A 17,207-nucleotide genomic window follows, 5' to 3' on the forward strand; every position below is an offset into this window, starting at 1 on the left:
GTGCTGTGACATAGTCGCCCCCCTTCTCTTTGCCTACTAGGCCTACAACGGGTGACTCCGATGGACTTCGTTCAACCATCGACCGCTCATACCCGTGCATGCGAAAATTTATGCTACATGGCTGGGTTTCGATAGCTGGTGATCCCACTCATTTCGGTGCCACCACTCCCTCATGAAGACTGCCGGCCTTGAATAGTGGAACCACCATGAAATTTCTGCTCAACTGATACGGCAAAGTCGTGGGCGAGCCCCGTCGGGTGACTGTTGGATGTTGAGTTTTTTATTGCGCTCGCTCAAACCTGCCGTTAGGATTCACATCGACAACTCTTGCCGTTAGGGGTATATATCCACCGTCTCTGCACGCTATGCTGTCTGAACAGGCCCACTCCCATTGTCAACCTCACCTGTTTACACTCCCACAGTAGGAGCAATCCCCGCACAAGATCGCATCGCGCCTTGCCATCTCCAGACTCACCATGAACGACATTGCGCCTGTGGCAGACCGCCATTCGGAGAAGTCCATCTCGCAGTCCAATGACATGGAGAAGCAGACCGCGGAGACTGCGCAGCTCCAGCGGAAATTGAAGAGCAGGCATCTGCAATTCGTCGCCATTGGTAGGTTTTAATATCTTTTACCAAATCATGCATTTCCTAATTCGGATCAGGTGGTACCGTTGGAACGGGTGTTTTCATCGCTTCTGGTCGATCAATCGCTACTGCTGGTCCCGTTGGCGCGCTCCTCGCATATGCCTTCGTTGGAACTCTGGTCTATTCGGTCATGATGTCCCTGGCTGAGATGGCTACCTATCTTCCCATCTCAGGTGCCTTCGCCCGCTATGCAGCCCGATTCGTCGACCCCAGCCTTGGCTTTGCTATGGGATGGATCTACTTCTTCTCCTGGGCAATCACCTATGCGCTTGAACTTACCGCCGCCGGACTGGTTATCCAATGGTGGAACTCGACTCTAAGCATTGGAATCTTCATCACCATTTTCTGGGTACCCATCACTCTTCTCAACTTCATGCCTGTGAACTTCTTTGGAGAGGCAGAACTCTGGTTTGCCAGTATCAAGGTCGTCACACTTGTTGGTTTCATGATCTTTGCCATCTGCATCAATGCAGGCGTCGGTTCCCAAGGTTATATTGGGTTCAGGTACTGGGTTACTCCCGGAGCTTTTGCCCCTTATCTTACCGAGGGACCAAAGGCCAAATTCGTGGGCTTCTGGGCTGTGCTTGTTCAAGCTTCTTTTGCCTTCCAGGGCACGGAGCTTGTCGGTGTTGGAGCCGGCGAGAGCGCTAACCCCCGCAAGACCATGCCTTCGGCTGTTCGAAAGACGTTCTGGAGCATCTTTTCTCTTTTCATGCTCACCATCTTTTTCATCGGCATTCTCGTCCCATACACCAACGAGGATCTCACTCTTGGCAACACCAATGCTGGATCCTCGCCACTTGTCATTGCTGCCAAACTCGCAGGTGTAAAGGTGCTGCCAGATATCATCAACGCTGTCCTTTTGACAGTTGTGCTTTCTGCTGCCGCTTCCAACGTCTATTCCGGTAGCCGAATCTTGGTTGGTCTATCGGAGGAACGCTGTGCGCCACAGATCCTTCAGAAAGTTAGCAAGCGGGGTGTTCCCTACTATGCAGTGGCATTCACCTCTGCATGGGGTCTCCTTGCCTACATGAACCTTTCCGACAATGGTGGCGAGGTCTTCAACTGGTTCCTCAACATCACTGCTGTTGCTGGTTTGATTGCTTGGACCTGCATTTGCTTCTGCCACATCCGTTTCATGGCAGCCCTCAAGGCTCAGAACATCGACCGCGATACCTTGCCCTTCAAGTCCTGGGGTGGAAAGGTGCTCGCATGGTACGGATTTGGCTTCTGCTTGATCGTCACTCTCACCCAGGGATTCACAGCCTTTGTTCCCTGGAGCACCGAAGACTTCTTCATTGCTTACATTAGTTTGATCCTGTTCGTCGTCATGTATGCTGGCCATAAGCTCTGGACTCGATGCAGCTTCGTCAAGATGGCTGAGGCCGATCTCGTGACTGGTCGCTTCGAAGATGTTGAGACGGAGACCTGGGAGGAGAGCCCTCGCAGTCAGTGGAGGAAGGCTGTCGACTACGTTTTTTAAGTGTTGAGCGTTGAGAATCATGGTTAGGAGAAAAAAGTGCTTTTACCGTTTTGCATAGCAGCGTAGCATGATGGCATGGGTCTGGCGTTTCGTTCATTACGTTTTCTTTTCTCGGCGGAGGAGCGCTATACCATTTCAACTCATCTAGAACTATACTAATACAAAAGAGAAATAATTACTGAATACCTCAACTGTCTCCCCTTCTGCTTCGTGACTGATATTGTTTTCGCGAAGGTGTGACCAAGTGTCAATGTCTCTGTCCGTCATGACCAAGTAGTCTACTTGCCATGCCATCTAAGCAATCCAATCGCCCACGATATCCTGAGTCTTGACCGACATCATAGTCATCTCATCTTCACATTTAATATACTCCGTATGAACAGCGAGCATACTGTGATATTTCATCATGTCATATTCACCAAAGCCATCGATCGCGCCTAGACCCTCCAGCGGTCAAGCGGCTCGGGTGGGACAAGAGGTACCCCAATTCCATCGCGCCTTGGATCAACCGAGGCTCAATTGATCCAAGCGAAGGGGGAAACTTTGTCTGGCAGTAAGATTCGAAGATTAAAGTTGAATATTGACTGGCTTTGGCGGGGTTTAATGGTCGTCAAATATACCCCCAATGATGTAAAATCTGGTGTGTTTGGTGATGCAGCCTTACCACCGAGCAGGCTTGGACGATGGTGACGTCGATCTCAACGGAAGCGAGCGTGACTGTGCATGCAGAAAGGGGGAATAATTTCGAGGGAATTCGACAGGGCAACACTGACAACGTCAAGGGGGATGGACTCCAGAGATGTGACGAGGGCGCAGTGTGGCTCAAGCGGAAGGTTTGAAGGGGAGAGGCGGCAAGGGCAACGTTAGAAACTTGTTGCGAACCTAGTCACCAACATCCCAGCATCAACATCAACACCTCCCGGTCAATCAATGTGCTATCGAGGAACTGCCACAACGAAATAAATATGCCAAATTCGCCGGAATTAACAGAATTCGCATCAGGTTTGCAGACGGACATACCGAATAATGACATGCGAATCGGCTTGCAGAGCGATGTTACGCAAAGAGCGTTGAACCATTGAGTGGTATTGGAAACCTTCCGTCGTGCAGCCTATAAGCTTTTATCCCTGCTCTATATATTCCCTTAGTCTCTTCGACTTTCTGCGTCTATGGAACCTCATTCGTCATCTTTTCCAACTTTAGCTTCAACGTCGCCAACGTCGCCTCCACGTTTTCAACGCTTTCTGGTGATCGGCACACCTGTCATATCCCGCCTTCCCCAACTCCTTCCCGCTGTCCGCAAGCCACAACGGACAGTGGGACAAAAGGAGACGATGGCATTTGGTCGCCACTTGGAAAAGCCATTGTACACATCTAGGTTCTTCACCGAGCATCCATGGCAATGAGGAGGCACAACTATTGAGAAGTAGTCCACGTACAGCCTCCTCATCGTCCACAACCGTATTGTTAGATGCAGGGCCTAAACCCGAATCACAGGCCTTGCCACATATGCATGCTGCTCCTGATTCGCACATGCATTTGGGTCATGGCATTGTTGCGAATATCTCCAGTGCAAAGAACAAGGGGTTTCCATGCCGTCAACCAGGTTGAACACCCCCGCATGTTTATTGAGGGGGCAAACGCGCGCTTTGGCAGGACTTGTCATGTTGCTCTTACAAATGAGAGCCAGGCGAGTATACGAAGCGACGTCACCTGTTGTTACATGTTGAAGATTCGACAAGCCAGGAGATGTTGCAAAGCACTCACGGAATCGTGATACTGGAGTCGTACATGATGCACTTTTCTGTTGACCATGGCAAATATCATCAAGAAACGCATTACCCAATTAGCCCCAATTGTAGTACGCCAGCGCATATTCTATTCTTGATAACCTATCAAGTGGCAGACTTCCTAGACTATTCGACCATGCATCTTGCCATCATCATATCACTGCCTGCTCCGGCCATTTCCCCGATAACTGATCTACAGAACAATTACACTCTTGCCAATACCTCCTTGTTCCTGGCAACTTGAACCGTGCTCGTTTCAACTGGCCTCACACTTCGAGGCCAAGGCCTGCCCCATAATCTTGCCGATCTCAGGGAGCATTGAAGCTGATATATCGTGATCGACATCATAGACACAGGGGTCTGCTAGGGGAATGGGAAAGTCGGATATTGGAATTGCCTCCACCAGTGCAACTTTGACCCATGCTAGACGTGCCTTGTAGATACTAACCTGACGATCATGCTCTAACTAGGGAGTTCGTGATGACGAAAGTGAAGCAATTGGCATGGAAAGGGAGAACCTGGTGTATGTTCGCCTTGCTCAATCTAACCCCTTTGACAATCTGGGGGAAATGATAGAGCAACTTAGAGCAACGGAGAGGTATAAAGAGGACCACAATTTCCTGAAGGAAAGCTCTCATCATCAGCATCTCAGTTTCAACATCTACAACACTATCTACTACTCTTCATCACTTCAGACTTCCTCTCTCAACCCAAACTTTCCACTCCCAAACAAATAACCAATACCCAACCATCAAAATGCAGTTCGCCGCCATCCTCGCTTTCGCCGCTACCGCTCTTGCCATGCCCCATGGCGCATCAGTCCTCGATGAGCGCCAGCTCGTCCCTCTCTGCAGCTCCGGCACTGCCCAATGCTGCGCTACCGATGTCTTGAACCTCGCTGACCTCGATTGCCACGTCCGTATGTTCCCTCCATCACTCCCCTTCCATTCTTTCCTTACCACTAACAAAATTCCACAGCCGCCGTCACCCCCACCTCCATCAACAACTTCATCGACACCTGCTCCGCCGAGGGCCAGCAAGCCAAGTGCTGCCTGCTCCCCATCCTCGGCCAGGCCCTCATCTGCTCCGACGTCAACCGCCAGCCTGAGGCCGTTGCTCCCTCTGCTGCCGCTTAAATTGCGCGCACATTCTGTCCTGGAATATCGGACATGCATACATATGTAATAGTATAATGGCGTTGAATTCGCCCACTCAGGACGGGGACGTGATTGGATAGTACGATGATGTTAAGCTTCAATGATAATCTTTTATGTTTACAATTTGATTCCCACTTTGGTGATATTTACTGTTTGTGATAGCTTTGGCTAAAGTTCAAAGGTTGGTTGATGTTGCGTCGCTGCTTTAATTGCCCGGTGTAACCACTTCAAGACGATTAATTCAATTGTGTTCAGGTCAAGGTTTCCATAGCCACGACTCCAGCTTTTCGGGTTTGAACAGGGTCAATGGACGTGAGATTGATCCATATCATCGACAGTGTGCAGGTTTTTCGTCATATAAAGCAATTGGAACGCGGGCTCAGATATGCATCATTTATTTGCCAAGTGTCATGAGAAAGGTACCACAACACTTCCAATGAAGAGTCCAGAACTGTTCACGTCGAGGGCCATTGCGCCTGTGTATACCACAGATCGAACGAATTGTGTAACCTTTCGAAATTGTATCATATGGTGTCACTGACTATTGTGAATCGTTTGTTGCAATCAATCGTAGATCGTTTCAGGTGGGTCATATGTTTCTCTTGAAAGAACTTGGAACTTATTGGACTCATGTAACTTTCTCAGATAAGCGAACCGATGTATGATGCATAATTCTTTCCCATGGTCTCCCATCTAAGTTGCAATGTCTTGAAAACGAAACCAAGATCCCCCACCAATCATCCCATATCCCTTTGTCTCTTCGAACCAAACCACGCAATCGGGCCGACAAGTCTACTGTCCCAAAACCTACCACAACTGAAAGTACTGGTGATTCTTATGAACTATGATCTATTAATGTCTCACACTACCCCGTACTCCCCTCCACAACTTCGTTGGTATCATTCTATACTGTTCAACAGTGCTCCGATCGTTTGCTTCAAAACTTCTTAGATCCACTCCGTAGGCACCGCAACATAGACTCAGCCACCGTTCCACGGATCTCAACCGCCCTTCACAACTAACTATCTATCTTGATATGTTCATCCCATGGACCAATTCCAGCCTCAATCGTTCCAGACTTCCCTCCCTTCCACCAAGGGCGGAACTTGGAAAGCTACGCATTGTCTCACCCGCGCGACGAACGCAGATAAACAGACACCAAGCGGCCGAGAGGCTTACAAGAATGCTCCACGGAAAATGCCGCTCCCGACGCCTAGGTGAAAGCTACTTGACAGGCGTCATGTCCAAGCTAAGCTCTGTAGCTAGGTGTGTTACACGAAGAACGGTACTGTACCCGGCAACAACAGACTCGCCGAGTATGGTAAGGAAGTCAGATAGCTGAACATCTTCCAAAATGTGTGTCGCCACCTAGCTAGCCCGTCCGCTCTCATACTCCCTTATCATCAATACAGCGGATGCACTAATTGTAGTACGACATATCAGCCAGCACACAGGTAATGCAAGAACGATCATGCGAACACATATGTCTCATATCAATTGACAACGATAGTTTAAACCGCGACTCCATCAGCCAACACCCTCTCTTTCGCGTTTCGGCGTCGCCCGTCCAGAGCGATGCGAGATACGGTCCATCACTCCCAACCTAGAGCCTCATCGCCTCGCTCGAAGCCTCGCTTTGAGCCTTGATACGGTGAACCACAGATTATTTACGAGGCACATTAAGCTCGGTGATCATCAATGTAAATCACGTTCGCCCAACCCCCACGTGCTGTGTGGCTAGTGGGCTGTGCCTCAGCCTCAGCCTCACCAAGCGAGTTGCCAGATCAGATTACCGGTCACAACACCGTGGTTTTTGCCAAGCAGGCTGCTGAATTAAATTATCTTCGGGATTCAATGGATTCGCTGTGAGGTTGCGTTGTGATGATGATGTTGTTGTTTGTGCGATGATGATCGGTGTGGGATTGAGTTGGTGATCGGCGTGCGCAAGAGGAAACTTGGAATTGTATGTGAGGCATGACGTCGGGTTTTGTGTAACATTAAACGTCACTATGCTTTCCCGATTGCAGTGAGTATCAAGATTTGATTGGAACTGTTGATGAAAATTATTGAAGATTGATGCATAGATGGATGCATTTTGATTCTTGATATACGTTGATAAAGATAGTAATACAAATACTAATAACACAACAATACAATGTGGACATTCGCCGGTCCAGTGATATATCCCAAAACGCTAGAAAAGGCTTGAATCATGCCTGTGAATAGTAGTTATACAAGAGCAAGACAGAGTAACGACGTCTAAGCTCGATGAATCGAAAAGTCATTATTGTCTTGAAGAAAACAAAAAGAAATACCCAAGGAAACTCCATAATGTGCCCAGTGTGTAGGGCCATATATCTCCAAACGCTCAGAAAGCCCCCGACCCTGATTCCGTAAAAGTATGTTGATAGTCGTACAATTCGTTGACAGTGCTGCGCCGTCCCATCAAACGTGGGACTGGTATGCTCGCTCGCTCGCTCGTAGTCGTGGCAGAGAAGAAGATGAGGTCTCTAACCCCAAAGTCTGACGATCTCCATAACACCGAGGCCCAGGGCACCGGCCTGGAGTATACGGTTTGGCTCGAATCCCATCGTTGCGGCGGATTCAGTTCCGTTCTTAGAACCTCCCTTCGCGATCTTCCCGCCCTTGGACTTGGATTTCGACTTTCCCTTGCCACCTCCGCTCTTACCACCTCCGCCCTTACCACCTCCACCTTTGGGGTCGCGAGGGAGGTTGACGCCTGCGGTACTGGCTTCAAAGTCTGGGGATGCGATGCGCGCTTCTAGTGCTGCTATGCGGGCACTTAGTGCCTCGACTGAGGACTCGGAGTCGAGAACGATGGGCGCAGTTGATGCTGGTTCGGCAACGGGGGCAGGTGCTGCTGCTGCTTCAGGCTGTGCGACTGGAGCTGGGCTTGCGAGCACGGTTGATGCGAGTAGGAGTGTGACGGCTGCGAATCTCATAATGGACAAGATTCGTATGGATATGTGTGTGGATGAGGTGTGGAGATGTCGCAGTGTGGTTTTATATTGAGGTTGTGGAAATGAATGGACTTTGTATAATAATACTCAAGTCCAAAGTGGAGTTTGTTGTGGTTGTTTGTTTGATGATGATGATAATGGAGACAACAGATGCGAACCGTAGGACAATATATATGCTAAATCCTCGATATGGATTCTGCAGCCCATGACCTCAATATGGCGGACCATCCTTGCATGCTGTGTTCTGCCTGCTTTACAGCCCTGCGGGAACGGCGCAAGGTGACTTAGTGGTGAGGCCCTGCATCGCCAACAAACGCCAGTAAGGCCAGGAAACCCCCCGCGCCAGGCTTCGAAGGTTCTTCCACCATCATTTGGTCCTGCCAAATGACGTTCAAAGGATTCCGCCAGCCAAGTCCAGTAGTGACCGACAGCGGGCTGTGTCTTAGCACTCTCCAAGCAGCCTTGGCGGTGAGAGCCCGCCGTTCAATGAGCTGAGGCTGCTGGAGCTGATCGTCCCCCTGCACGGACCCGCGCTCGCGAGATGTTGACCCTGAAGGGAATTTCTGAATGATCCTACAATGTCAGGCTGTCATCTCATTATTCTGTTACAGTGTAGTGTGGTGGGTAGTGAAATGTGTATGCAGTGTAGGGCAAGTGTGAAGTGCCAGAGTGTGTGGGGTAGGGGTGGTCCTTCGGGCTCCCCCGTTCGTATTCCTCGCTCCCTTTTCCCAGCAGCACAGCCAACACAGCCAACCACCTGGCTTAGTTCCTGGTGCCACTTAATCATCCAGGCAATCATGAAGCTTTTCCTCGCCAATTTTGTTTCCTCTTTGGGAGAATTCGAGAGCGCATCGTTTCGTTCGGGTACTGTTTTGTCTGTACCTATTGCGCGATTGCCACTGAGCGTCATATTTGTATGAGAGGCTGATTAGGCGTGCCATCGACGGTCTCCTACCTGCGCATCGCAATTGTTCATCCCATTTTACCTTCCCTTTTGCTGTTAAACTTTCTGCGAAAGTGATGTCGTTTCTTTCCTTTCTGAGACGCTTATGGTGGATTCTTCGAGCGTAAAATCCTCTTCGATCGTGATGTTGTCCAATCTCGTTCCGGATCGCTGTTTATTGTTATTGTTGTTATTATTCCTTCTCTGGTAATTGAGGCTTTGCAATGGGGACCTCGATGACGCCGAACGATCTGTTCTTAAAATTGCAGGGAAAAGCTTGACTGCCAGTGGTCGCAGCGGAGGTATCGAGACGCAGATAATACCCAGACTGCATTCTATGATCGATAAATTTAGGCACGTCACACACTGATCTGTATCAAGACAAAAGCCATCATTGTCAGTTCCTTGATTCCAACTTGAACAGTTCAAAACATTGTGAATGGAGGAGCTTGTATGTACTTACACGTCACATCCATACTGCGCAATGTATGCAATTTGGAGATCCTTAGGATCCCCGCGATACAGGCCCTGCATCGACGTCAGAGATGGTTGGCCTAACAAGTTACATCTTCACTGCCTTACCCTGCACCACCGCCAAACAGCACGCATAGAATAATACGCTGTTTCAGTGGCATATTGAGTTTCCAGAGGTACGGACACGGCATTGCGCACAGTATGATGTCCGTAACAACAGAGATGGAAGAGCTGACGTAGAGGTAATTGACAAAGTCAATGCATCTTCGCCGTGGTTCAGTAAAGTCCCATGCGCCAGACACCGGCCGGCATTGAAAGATTGTAACAAAGATTCCTGAGTGGAATGCTTCAGTATCTGGCATCCATCCGGAGGCTGGATGATTGCTTACCAGTGAGCCACAGGCCGATGATGAGTCCAGCAGTTACGTGCATCGATATGCGAAATTTGCGGTCTTGGACGAATCGAAGGTATGATGCGATGATCGCGATCTTTGTGGATGCGATCGCGCATGCATACAGTACTTGACATACATAGAGCAGCTACTGTTGTCAACGACCGTCAATGCTCCCATATTTCATTGAAACCCAACCTGAATGCAGCTTTTCACCAAATCAAAGATATGCTGCGGAGGTAGCAGGAATATATGCGTCCCAAGTCCACGGCCAGTTGCTGTCAGAGGTCAGTATTGAACATTGCGCTCACCTCCTTCGAGACTTGCCTCCGATACACACAGCCGCAAGCGCAATAGTGAACGCAGACGCAATGATGATCAGAACTACATGAGCAAGTTAGTATCGCTGTACGGAGTACTTGAGAACACAGTATTCGAATGCTCACAATCATCTAAGAACATCTTTCGAACCATCAAAACCCGCACTGCAATCCGCGCAGTGACGAATGCGCCCACGAGCGCGATCAGGGTAGCGTTCGCCGTCAGCACTGCACCTACATTTGAGCTGCGATCGTTGAAGTCGAACTGGCTCGTGTCGACCACAATGCCTCCAAACATCACCTCAGGCATGATTGTATCTGCATGCAGCGTTGTAGTGTGGTGTTCTTCCACCATCGTAGGAAGTTTTCTGAGAGCTCAGGGACGACTGACGCGTCCATCATCAGGTGCTTCGTAACACAGTTGAACAGGCACAGTGCAGACATGTTATCTAAGTAGTTATCCATTAGGTAGTGGAGGTACAAGCAGCCACTTCCGTGCAATCCAGGAGAATATTGGTCGCACAAAGACGCTGCCGGCGACGCACTGCTATAGCGGTCACACCTGTGGTGTGCACCACATCGGGACTGTGGCGCCTTCTGATTTGCACATTACCCGCCAGCCAAAAGACAAGACACACGCCGTGGCACACTCTTCTAGAGGATGCTGCATAGTGTGAGTGTGCGCCTCCAATATTTGGCATGCGATGTGAATGGCCTTCAAGCGAAGAGTGGGAGTTTTTCGAGCCGGTTGTTGTTCCTCGATGGGAAATTCATCGTTGGTTCGCAGAAAATGGAAATCCACCGTCGAGCAATCTGTGACTATGGAGGGCGTATCATTACGAGGAGCTGCAACCTCATAAAATCTGAATTTAGCGATTGGCGGTAGTGTATCTCAGCTAAAGTTTTGTGACGCGAAAATGTCGAGGTGATACGGAGTAATTGGGCATCTCGCGGATCTGGGAGGATCGGCATCGGCTCCACTCATTATCCAGGTACATACATAATGTCTCCCCGAAATCGCCTATCACAATCATCGCCATTTCTCTTGTGCGCATTCACGTTCCGTACTCGTACGATTCATTAATATTGCGCACAGTGCGACAGATCACTTTCGTGTCTGCTGGTAGCATTAATTGCGTACGCCAGTCGAGTAACCATGGGATCTTGAACCGGATTGGTAGGTTACTATGTGAAATTATGACGCCCAGTATAGCAACCTATTACAACACACCATTTCTATGTAAAACACTTTAGGAACCTATCCCAGGAATCTTATTATAGTTGCTAACACAACGGTATAGCATAGATCCATTTCAAAAATGGAAGAAATGTATTTCGAAGGAAGAATTGGTATAAACATCAGTACACCTTAAAATGTACAGTAAATGCCACAATCGGGTATCTCTCTAATCTCTATGCGGATTCCTTCTCCTCGCTGCAAACATCCTTCGACTCAGCCTTGCACTCCAGTGCACTGCAGGGAGGCGACTCGGCCTTGATAGCTTCGCAGAGATCAGGTCGCTTCAAGCACTCGTAACCCTCCTGGCGGTAGAGGAACTCTTTTCTGACGCTGTTGATTCCAAAATATTAGCACTATCCCACGCATACGGAGACAGAGCATGGTGGAATAAGGGACTTACCAAGTGCTGTTGTCTGCCTCAGGACAGTAAGTAACGTTTGCGCCCCTCTCATATCCCCAGCTCCATTCGACGAACGGCACAAACTCCGAGTCGGCAGAAGTCGCATTCACGCATTCGACCGTGTTGGAGCTATAGGTTCCGTTCACAGTGCATACTTCCACACCCTCGCTATTCAGGACCTGCCAGCTTCCACTGTCTGGGACCTCGTCCGGAGCGCCTGTTACCCAGAGCTCCTGCAGAGTTCCCTTAATGTCGAAGCAGTCGGCCGCGGCGTAGGGGGCGGCGTACGCAGCAATGAGCGCGCCGAAAGCGAGAGATTTGACAGAGGGCATCTTGATTGATTTTATGTTTGTTGGTTGATTAGTTGTTGAAGGTGAATGTTCGGATGTTAGCGAGCGACTTGGTGGTAAGTTAAGACAGGTATCAAAAGATAGTAGGCAGCTTGTTCATTTTAACAATACTCATGCCATCTAATTTTAGCCAACCGCCTGGACACTCATTAACAAATAATTAATTACAGAGACGAGTTTCACGATTCCGGCCCCTCTATTTCATCGTATCCAGTGGAGTGTCCTGCTTAATCATCACTAATTCGGGGTTTTGAAACAGGCACTGATCATCATATCTTGCGTTTATGATGCCTGATCGAGAAGGCATATTGAAATCCTTTCCGAAGACGGAGTTATGCATGGCATAGTCTTCTCAAGATATTCCTAATTGGTAGGATGACCAAAGGGATTGCGTTGGGCGTTACTGACAATGAAAGGCAAAGTGCATTAGACAAGAACTGGTCATCTTTCGATGATGCGTGGTTCAAGCGACATTAATTGTGGCAGGACAAAGTTATAGTTGTGAGTGCGAACTTCGTAATCGTTAGCTGCACTGTTTCCCATTCTCGACATAGCTGGACAATTGATAGGCTCCACATATGCCTGTGCTTGTTCAATATTGGCTCTGAACTAATGACCGTCATTGCATGGCAATTGGAAGAGATGCGTAAATGACAATCACAATACCATTACGATTCATCGCCGCAATAACACAGAATGAGTTCGGACGTACCTCTTACGCGACGATTTCATCGGAAAACTGTGTGGGGTTGTTTGCCCAAATTCAATATTCTACCATACCGTCTATCTGCCATCCGACCGTCGCCATAACGCTTCGAAGCTAGCAAGCCCAGTTACACGTGCTTGAATTCTTGACCTAGATATCCAATGACACTACGTCGCAACCATATTCCTAGAACAAAAAAAGGCGTAATATTCACACCCTCTGAATCTCCGATCCACGCGGTTTAACGGTCTATGCGAACACTCATCGCCAAGACTCCATTCTAGCCAATCAGCACGCTTAATTCGTCCATCGAGGGAGGTTTACAACAATGGCCTAGATATCGCGCATGAAGACTGAAAGAAACCGGAATCGCTTACAAGCTTAATCGAGATATTGGGGATCTGTTGCTTGGATTTTCACTGGATTGTCATTGGGAGAAGGGGAGAGACTTCGGACTTGGGATAGGGCATTGTTCCACGCGGGCTTTGGTAGTCCGTCACTGCCGTTCGGGACATGAAACATACGGTGAAATTATGGATGTTGGGAGTTCTTGAGAATAATAGGTGGTGTCAATGCGGAGTGTTTTTAGATGTTTGAGGATGATCATTTTCAAGATGTGAGATTTTCAAGACGTCTTCACGCCCATCTTAGGGGAATTTACCACTCAGGATACAGATATGAAGTTGTTAGGTACTTATTATGAGCTACACGGGTATGACAGTACATCACCAACGCGCCGTCATTTCGCCATTTTCGAAGACCATTCGTATTCTATTGCATGGGGCTAACAAGAAATGTGCACTAACAAGTACTAGAGCACGATGCGCGATTGGCATTGACATTGTGTGTTCGTGATTCCAGAGTTAGCCTTACGACACCTTGCGACGACACCTGACTACCAGCAAGTCCGGCCGGCAAACCCCAAAAGAACAATCATGTATAGTCCAACCGTACAGCGCCCCTCAACACCTCGTGCTCCATGTCTTTCTAAGCGAAATCCCATCCAGATGCAAGCAACGCCGTGTTGTCGACCCCCGGTGTTATTGGTTCTGGTGTCAAGCTGATGAGCTTCCCATCCCGAGCGCCAGAAAAGGTTCGTGATTGTTGTGCTGGTGTTTCTGGTGTCAGGCTGATCAGCTTCTCGTGTTGAGCGGCAATGGAACTTCCATCGTGTTGTACCGGTGTTTCTGGTCTCAAGTGAATGAGGTTCTCATCTTGAGCGGCAGAGGAGCCTCCCTCATAGACTACCAGTGTTTGAGGTGTTGAAGGACGACGCACTACCTCAACCGTAGCCTGGTCCAACAGAGACAGTTCGAGAAGATCGGATTCAGAGCGAGACGGATAAGTTACCTCGGCTACCTCGGCTGTGGGAGCGTCTTCTCTTGTAAGGGCGTTTTCTTTGAGAAGGTAATTGGGGTGACTGGTTGCTTCGGGTGAATGGTTGGTCTCATCCAGGAGTGGAAGAAAACTTCCCGGCATATAACTCACTTGATCGTCCGCTACCACTTGTTCTTCTGGATGAGGAGAGGTGCCTGCAGCGGTACTGTCGTAGAGCTGCAAAGCCGTAGTGCTACCATCGTCATTTCCTTTACCTTCTTCTTGTTCGACCAACGTACGGTGAGTCTCATGCGTGAGATTCGGCTTTGTCTCTCGCTGATCTGGAGCCTCTGTTGGCATCTCCTCTAAGCGAGATGCTATATATATTGCAATCGGGATCGCGATGAACACTAGCCCTGCGAACAATATAGCACCGTTTTGCAATTCTTCGAAGTTATCCGGGAAGGTCCATGTTCCTTCATCGATGATGTCGAGCGCTTGTAATAGAACGAACAGGGAAGAGATGAGCAGCAGTCCAGGAACTGCAATAATGAGCAGATGCTGATGGCAATATACGGCCGCAAACAAGCCTTGGTAGTAGCTGATCAAGAACAAGTGGAAGCTTTGAAACTGTGAGGTCTCAATAGGCTCACCAACTTCAACTCGAGACCAGAAGGAGCGCGAAAATATGCTGGAGGACTCCATGGTTGACTCTGGTGTGTCGCTTTTGTGGGTTGAGGTTTGGTGAGAGTAGGTAAGGTTGAGGGTGAGGGTGAGGGTGAGGGTGGACGGAGGACGGAGAGAAAAGTATGCGTCTTTTAGTATCATGTAAACACGTCAACGAGCAGTCCACTCTTCGCACGCACCACCATTATAAATTCAAATTCACTTTGGCATTTTGAGGCGAGGTGACGTATGTTTGGTTTTAATCGAAACTGCTGGAAAATAACCTTCACTATCATATTACTCACGCAAATACACAATGATGACTGCCTGCTTTTAGTTTCAACATCTTCATATGGAATATGGCTCTATAAACAGGCCTTGAGTGATTATAGCATTCGTAGTTGACCAATTTCAACTGAACTTCGATTGCATACATTGGTGCAGACGATGACATGTGCGCATTCGACCAATGACGATTAGCTGCATTTTCTTTCACCTTCACTTGATCGAATCTTGTTTGGGGGTGAAATAACTTCCAGCTCTGATCTTATCTCGACGGTGTTTGCTAGATATCTCTATCCTCCAGTGGCTAGTGAGTCTGCTTTCTGTCCTGCTACACCAAAATATGAACTTCTATGGGTTGCTAATTCTGCATTGTATGAAACGTCTGTAACCGCCCGTAGAGAACTTTTGTACTTAGATATTTCACCTAGCCTTGATGACATCACTACCTCTAAACCGTCCACCTAACTACATATTGCAGAATTCATCAATGTACCTTATTCGTGTAGGTTTTCCCTCGATCATCCCCCGTTTTGTCTATTTACTCTAGCATTTGGGGACCAATCACTGATAATGCGATAGCCCAAATATGGTTAGATCCGAAATAGACGAAGAGTTCATGGACCGGACCTCGGAACAGAAGGCCGCAAATCGGAACAAATGCGATAAGCGTCATCCTTTTGCACAAGATCTTTACGACGTCTACCCGATATACATACATCCTATACTATCGTTACACAAAATCCACATTTGTCTTACCATTGGATTTTGCAGCCATGAGTTCACCAGATTCAAGCACCAGCAAGCCTCGCGTACTATTGTTTGGGGCAGGTAGCATTGGTACTGTGTATCTGTACCTTTTGTCCAAAGTAGCAACAGTCACAGCGGTGTGTCGATCTAATTATGATGTCGTGAAGGAGAAGGGATTCATCATAAATTCAGCCATATTCGGAGACGATATTCATTTCCAGCCCGCCGTGGTCCGAAATTGCACAGAGGCTGCTACCAGCAGTAGTGAACCCTTCGACTACATTGTCGTCTGCAGCAAAGTCTTTCCAAACACGATACCCGATATCATTAAGCCAGCAGTTACGCCAAATCACACGACAATAGTGCTCATCCAGAACGGTATTGGTATCGAAGATGAATACGTCGAGGCATTCCCCACAAATCCTATTATCAGTACCGTTGTCTATATGCCCGTGGCACAGCGACCCGCTGGCGTCATAACACACGGCGACATCGAACTCCTGGAGGTCGGAAACTATCCTTCAACTTCGAATTCGCCCCAAGCGGCCAACTTCACAAAGCTCATTGAGTCTGCTGGCGGAACAGCTAAACTGTACGATGACATTCAATTCAAGCGTTGGTTTAAGGTCATCCTCAATGTCGCTTGGAACCCCGTATGTGCATTATCGCTCAGCACCGATGTCGATTTCATGCTGTCTTCGCCAAACGCAACCGACTTTGTCTTGGATGTAATGCTAGAGGTAGCCGACGTTGCTGCCGCGTACGGCCACCAGTTCAGCAAGGAAGACGTACAGTTCCAACTTGATCGGGCAAAGGTCAGGATACAGAGCAAGAAGGGCATAGAACCAAGTATGCTCCAGGACGTCAAGGAAGGACGAAAAATGGAAGTTGAAGCTATTGTTGGCAACGTCTTGAAGAAGGCGAAAGCCAAGGGTGTCAGATGCGACAGGGTTGCAACCATATATTTCCTCGCCAATGCACTCGATGCACACGTTAACCCTCGTGATTCATGAGGGTGACGATTTAAATAGCTTCTTCAGCGAATCCAATAGAAGTATACCCTCATAGACAAACAATTGAACCATCCTCCAGTTAAGCACGGCGCGAATTACTTTTGGCCAAGTTGACCAAGAACTGCAGTCCAGGAGCAATGGCTACCGTCATAAAGGCCCAATTATCCAGAACGTAAAAGATCAGAATGTTTGATACATTGGTTATTAGGTGATGGATCTGCGGATCGATTTCCCTAAGGTAATATATGGCTGACCCAAAAATAGTACGCAGCAAGTAGACAGTATAAATATTATC

The 17,207-nt window shown here is 48.4% G+C and overlaps 7 protein-coding genes across 7 annotated transcripts; 3 read left to right on the forward strand and 4 right to left on the reverse strand.

The window, feature by feature from the left end:
* Positions 1–476: 476 nt before the first annotated feature.
* On the forward strand, positions 477–2,131 carry BU24DRAFT_412497 (histidine permease; the record flags this gene model as incomplete). Its single annotated transcript, XM_033526115.1, has 2 exons — positions 477–615; positions 666–2,131. 2 exons carry the CDS (start codon positions 477–479, stop codon positions 2,129–2,131), a joined length of 1,605 nt encoding a protein of 534 aa, XP_033380291.1.
* Positions 2,132–4,586: 2,455 nt separating this feature from the next.
* On the forward strand, positions 4,587–5,057 carry BU24DRAFT_396633 (uncharacterized protein; the record flags this gene model as incomplete). The annotated part of the gene is made up of 2 exons (XM_033525311.1): positions 4,587–4,840; positions 4,900–5,057. Exons 1-2 carry the CDS (start codon positions 4,678–4,680, stop codon positions 5,055–5,057), a joined length of 321 nt encoding a protein of 106 aa, XP_033380292.1. The 5' UTR covers positions 4,587–4,677.
* Positions 5,058–7,588: 2,531 nt separating this feature from the next.
* BU24DRAFT_412499 (uncharacterized protein) lies at positions 7,589–8,041 on the reverse strand (the record flags this gene model as incomplete). Its single annotated transcript, XM_033526116.1, has 1 exon — positions 7,589–8,041. The coding sequence occupies one exon, from the start codon at positions 8,039–8,041 to the stop codon at positions 7,589–7,591; it is 453 nt and encodes a 150-aa protein (XP_033380293.1).
* A 1,018-nt stretch (positions 8,042–9,059) lies between these two features.
* BU24DRAFT_352711 (uncharacterized protein) lies at positions 9,060–10,498 on the reverse strand (the record flags this gene model as incomplete). The annotated part of the gene is made up of 7 exons (XM_033523745.1): positions 9,060–9,373; positions 9,466–9,530; positions 9,585–9,810; positions 9,866–10,016; positions 10,067–10,146; positions 10,205–10,252; positions 10,315–10,498. The coding sequence occupies 7 exons, from the start codon at positions 10,496–10,498 to the stop codon at positions 9,060–9,062; spliced, it is 1,068 nt and encodes a 355-aa protein (XP_033380294.1).
* Positions 10,499–11,601: 1,103 nt separating this feature from the next.
* Positions 11,602–12,160, reverse strand: BU24DRAFT_412501 (uncharacterized protein; the record flags this gene model as incomplete). The annotated part of the gene is made up of 2 exons (XM_033526117.1): positions 11,602–11,758; positions 11,829–12,160. The coding sequence occupies 2 exons, from the start codon at positions 12,158–12,160 to the stop codon at positions 11,602–11,604; spliced, it is 489 nt and encodes a 162-aa protein (XP_033380295.1).
* Positions 12,161–14,027: 1,867 nt separating this feature from the next.
* On the reverse strand, positions 14,028–14,966 carry BU24DRAFT_267015 (uncharacterized protein). Its single transcript, XM_033522557.1, has 3 exons — positions 14,501–14,966; positions 14,373–14,454; positions 14,028–14,304 (listed from the first exon to the last, which is right to left on the reverse strand). Exons 1-2 carry the CDS (start codon positions 14,904–14,906, stop codon positions 14,384–14,386), a joined length of 477 nt encoding a protein of 158 aa, XP_033380296.1. The 5' UTR covers positions 14,907–14,966; the 3' UTR covers positions 14,028–14,304; positions 14,373–14,383.
* An 852-nt stretch (positions 14,967–15,818) lies between these two features.
* BU24DRAFT_425785 (2-dehydropantoate 2-reductase) lies at positions 15,819–16,986 on the forward strand. The gene has a single exon (XM_033528823.1). It carries the CDS (start codon positions 15,926–15,928, stop codon positions 16,910–16,912), a length of 987 nt encoding a protein of 328 aa, XP_033380297.1. The 5' UTR covers positions 15,819–15,925; the 3' UTR covers positions 16,913–16,986.
* The last annotated feature ends 221 nt before the right edge of the window (positions 16,987–17,207 follow it).

Source organism: Aaosphaeria arxii (genome assembly GCF_010015735.1).
Source record: "Aaosphaeria arxii CBS 175.79 unplaced genomic scaffold BU24scaffold_8, whole genome shotgun sequence".
Taxonomy (NCBI): Eukaryota; Fungi; Ascomycota; class Dothideomycetes; order Pleosporales; genus Aaosphaeria; species Aaosphaeria arxii.

Bases quoted from the DNA above. Each gene is read 5' to 3' on its own strand.
- BU24DRAFT_267015 (XM_033522557.1), bottom strand. From the start codon at position 14,906: ATGGAGTCCTCCAGCATATTTTCGCGCTCCTTCTGGTCTCGAGTTGAA. The intron at 14,455-14,500 runs GTACGTTGGTCG...TGACGATGGTAG, and splicing joins TCTCACGCATGAGACTCACC to CACTACGGCTTTGCAGCTCT.
- BU24DRAFT_425785 (XM_033528823.1), top strand. From the start codon at position 15,926: ATGAGTTCACCAGATTCAAGCACCAGCAAGCCTCGCGTACTATTGTTT.